This window comes from Aplysia californica, unplaced genomic scaffold (genome assembly GCF_000002075.1).
Source record: "Aplysia californica isolate F4 #8 unplaced genomic scaffold, AplCal3.0 scaffold00268, whole genome shotgun sequence".
Lineage (NCBI taxonomy): Eukaryota > Metazoa > Mollusca > Gastropoda > Aplysiida > Aplysiidae > Aplysia > Aplysia californica.
Window position 1 is genome coordinate 288,419 of NW_004797538.1, and position 4,499 is coordinate 292,917.

Sequence of the window (4,499 nt, forward strand, 5' to 3'; positions counted from 1 at the left end):
TCGTGTAATTTTCGATGACATACTACATATTTTCAATCAAATCCCCCCCCCCCCCCCCCCGGTCACCCTCGATGACTCACCGACGACCTCCTGCCCTCATCATGCTGTACCTCAGACGCGCCGTGAGACGGTTGTTTGGTCCTCCCCTCCACACCACTGGCCACAACAGCGCTGCCCCGCCGGCTCACCCGTCCGCCGCCCGCGTCCCTGCTACTCAGATGTCCAATATCTTCCACCGTCTCGCACACCATCACAGATTTCCGACGAGCGACCGAAGTGGAGCCCGTCTGTTTCTCATTCTTGCCTTCGTTGTGGTTCTCTTCTCCGGCACCGGCCTCGTTTTTCGTCGTCGTCTCATCATCGTCGCACTGAGACAGCTGCAGTTTCGGTAACCTCATACTGTCCTTTCTGTTGCTCTTATCATCGACGTTATCGTCACTCTCGCTGTCGGGTTTCCTCGAGGCGATGGAGGATCGTTTGGACTCGCTTCTCCGCGTGGCTGCCTGACCTGTCCCTGCGCTGACCAGGCTGTCGCGGCCCAGCCGGCTAGTGCGCATGCCCGGGATACAGGTGAACACGTCACGTCTGTTGCTGAGGCCTGCCAGGCCGGGGTCACGTGATGCACCAGCCGGCGCCGACATGATGGAGCGGGACGACGGCTGGTAGCGGCGAGGGGAGTAGGACGTCTTGACTGAAAGAACAAATGGGAGAAATTGTTTTTGTTTTTAGTAAGGTTTGTTATATACTTAAAGTCTACAGGCCTCAGTGTAAACGGAATCTAAAGTTATCACAAAAAGTATTACAATATTTTTGTTTTGGACGAGCTATATTAGCATAAGCAATACCTGTTACTTTATCTCCGACGCCTTTGGTTTAGTTTTAGTAGAGTTTTTACGGCGCTCACAACTGCATAAAGTCATATGAGTGCCAACGGGTGGAGGTCAACAGAGAAGTCCAAAGGGGGAATAAGGCTTACTCTGTTAACCTCTCTAGCCTCAACAGTACAAAGTCTGCTTCAGCTATCAAGACACCCCGGAAAAGCAGTTCACAAGACTGTGACAAACGTACAAAAGAAGTTGAGGAAAAATGACGATAGTAAGGAAGAGGAATGAAAAAGCAGCAGGTCCCCCTGTGTTGTTCCAACACTATGATCATGGCATATCAGCCCATTTACAATTCTACTGAGCATAAGAACATGTTAATTGTTGTTTGTTTGTTTTGTAAAGTGTTTTACGGCGCTCGCAACTGCATAAGGTCATATGAGCGCGCGGGACACACCTAATATTTTCAGTTGGTAGGAAATTTGGAATTTTGCCCGGGTGGCGGCCGAAGCCTACTCTTATCGATTTTAGACCACCAAGGGATCTTTAACGTGCGCAACTTGCTCACGGGCCTTCCGAGATTTTTCGCCCTTGTCCGAGAAGGCTAGGTGTAGATCTTTCCTACCAGAAGATCAGGGATGTGGCAGAAAGACAGCAGTAAGGAGGAGCCAAGGAGTAGCAGTAGAAAGGCTGCAGAAAGAGTCAGGAGCCCAGAGAAGGGGGCAAAAGAGATGAGGAGGTGAGGGCAGAAAGTGAAGACCAAGGCAGATGACAGAATATTGCACGAGAGAAGGAAAGAAGGTGAAAGGAGACAATTTTAGTGAAGAAAATTGTTCGGTTGCTACCCAGATTCGAACCCGGGACCTTCGATGAGAGGCGAACATCTTAACCTGTAGGCCACGAGAGCCCCCCTGCCAACTCTGGCTGAGATAAATACACCGTTGACCCAGCAGATGGACGAAGATCTCGATAAATGTGTGTTCCCCTCCTAAAGGAATCCATTGTGAAAGGGGGGCTTGAAGGAAACATGTGTGGCAGGAGAGCCAGAAGAAAGCAAAGAATAACATGGATGGACAACATAAGAACATGGACTGGACTGGATATGGCAGAATGTGTAACAGTAGCTAGCGACCGTGAAAGATGGAGGCTTAATCTCACTGCCATCTCTGAGAAGGAATATGAAATCCGCACAATTACAATTACACTGCGACCTCTCTCCCAAACCAAAGCTTAAGCAAAAGAAACAACAACAAAATCACCAGCGAACTAATAGCTTTTGACACTGCTTTGAAAATCACGTCCAAATTACTGGGACTCACCGGATGCCAATACTCCTTCGCTACACAACCATATTAATTGGTGCCTGTCAATCTATGACAAACAGCCACGCGTCACTACTGGGCCAGAAATGTTGTATAACATCAATAAAAACAACGCCACTGGGCCTGAAATGTTTGACGTAATCCCGAAAGTCACAGTACTGCATTGTCCTTACACAATTAAATCTTGAACTGTCGAGGTTAATCAACATTTCGATGCCTCAAGAATTACAAAGTTCTGTCTGACCTTCTCGGCCGTGTTGAGTTACTTTTATAAGACCATAAGGTCAGAAATTACATGTTCTATTTATCTGCTCCATCAAAATCTTTAGATTATTCGGAGTCGTTATCAAGATATTCAAAGACTTGTATTAAAAAGCTTGACATAATGTGAAACTCAGAATTTTTGACGTCAAAGTTTTTAAAACTAGGTAGGGCCTACTGAACAGACAGAATTTTATAATTCTTTGGTACCGATTTGTGGTCTCTATCTTCCACAGAATGTCTTTCCTTTTGAAGAAAAAGTTTGGTGCTATCCTCAAGAAAAGAAAACCCAAGAAAAAAAACATGAAAAAAAAATCCAAGTGGTACTGCATTGTACTGACTCTAGCAAGCTTGAACTAAGCGGGTTAATTCATTGTCTCTGTCCTCTGTAAACTTCGATTTTTATTTCTATTAATTTAAGAAATTATATGTTCGGAGTAATCTAAGAAGAAAAAAAGAACAACACACATGCTATTGCATGGCATTGACAGTAATTATCTTGAACTCGCAAGTTAATTTATGGGCTCTGTCCTCCACAAAATCCATAAACAAGAAAACAAACATACAAACTGACAAATTAATACTATCCGTACTTCGTGTTTTACTATCGTATCCACACGACGTGGGGAACTCTGTGCCATTACTTTCCAAAGAGGAAATTTACTCGTTAATCTGATCCGTACGCTTTGCATAGCAGTCTGTCAAAACGATTTTTTGAGAAATACCGAAAGTTACAAAGAGCACTAAAAATATTCTAAAATGTGAAGAATACAACCCCAGGGTACAAAATGATCCCAGGGCGTACGGATAGGGTTAACAAAAAATAAAAACAACAACAATTAAAACCCAACAATAACATTGCACAATCACTAACAAGCTTGGACGACCAAAGTTCATTTGACTTGAGACGTACGGCAACCTCTGCAGCACAACTTTAGTTTTCTTATCCTTGAAGGAAATGTCAATGTTAACTAATTAAAACAAAGCAAACGAAAACAGAACGGAAACCTAACTACGTTGCCAGATTGTACTGACGCAAGCCAGCTTTGGATTAATTTGACTTGACATGTACTGTAGTTTCTGCACCACCCATTTAGTCTCCATCTTTTGGGAGAAAAGCTCCGTTAAAAAAAAAACAATAGCCAAACCAACCAACCAACCAACCAACCAACCAACCAACCAACCAACCAACCAACCAACCAAACAAACAAACAGACGAACAAACAAACGAACAAACAAAACTGACTGACTGACTAACAAACGAACAAACAAACAAACGAACAAACAAACAAACGAACAAACAAATCATTAAACAAACAAATAAACAAATAAATATGCAAAAGATATTGTATTACATTCTATTAACACCAGCAAGCCTCAGGTTAATTTGACTGGGGGGCTCTCGTGGCCTAAAAGTTAAGGTGTTGGCCTCTCATTCAAAGGTCCCGGGTTCGAATCCGGGTAGCGACCCAAATTTTTTTTTCTCTAAAAGTGTCTCCTTTCACCTCCTTTCCTGCTCTCTAGAAATGTTCTGTTGTCTGCTTTCATTTCCACTTTCTGCCCCGACCCCCTCACCTCCTTTGCCCCCTCCTCTGGGCTCCTGACTCTTCCTGCAGCCTTTCTACTGCTACTCCTTAGCTCCTCCTTACTGCTGTCTTTCTGGCACACCCCTGATCTTCTGGTAGGAAAGATCTACACCTAGCCTTCTCGGACAAGGGCAAAAAATCTCGGAGGGCCCGTGTGCAAGTTGCACCTTGGTGGTCTAAAATCGATAAGAGTAGGCTTCGGCCGCCACCCGGGCAAAATTCCAAATTTCCTACCAACTGAAAATATTAGGTGTGTCCCGCGCGCTCATATGACATTATGCAGTTGCGAGCGCCGTAAAAACACTTTATAAAAACAAAACAAAACAAACAGTTTGACTGGCCACCTACTGTAGTCTCTGTCTTCCACAAAGTTTAGAATTTTCTTCTTCTTGAAGAACGTGGACTGTGAGTTGATCATTGCCTGGACTTTCTTTCTCCTGGCTTGAACGTCAATGTTTCCTGGTTCTAAGTACTTGAACACACGGGCCTCGCCCTGGGGGTGGGGGGTG

At 44.4% G+C, this 4,499-nt stretch overlaps 1 protein-coding gene across 1 annotated transcript in view; it reads right to left on the reverse strand.

Moving 5' to 3' along the window:
• The window catches only part of LOC101847433, a gene marked incomplete in the record, with an annotated part of 63,318 nt that overhangs the window by 6,424 nt on the left and 52,395 nt on the right, over positions 1-4,499 (reverse strand). Inside the window, 2 exon segments of the mRNA XM_035970439.1 lie at positions 81-691; positions 4,339-4,483. Of these exon segments, the coding sequence (XP_035826332.1) occupies positions 81-691; positions 4,339-4,483 (756 nt within the window).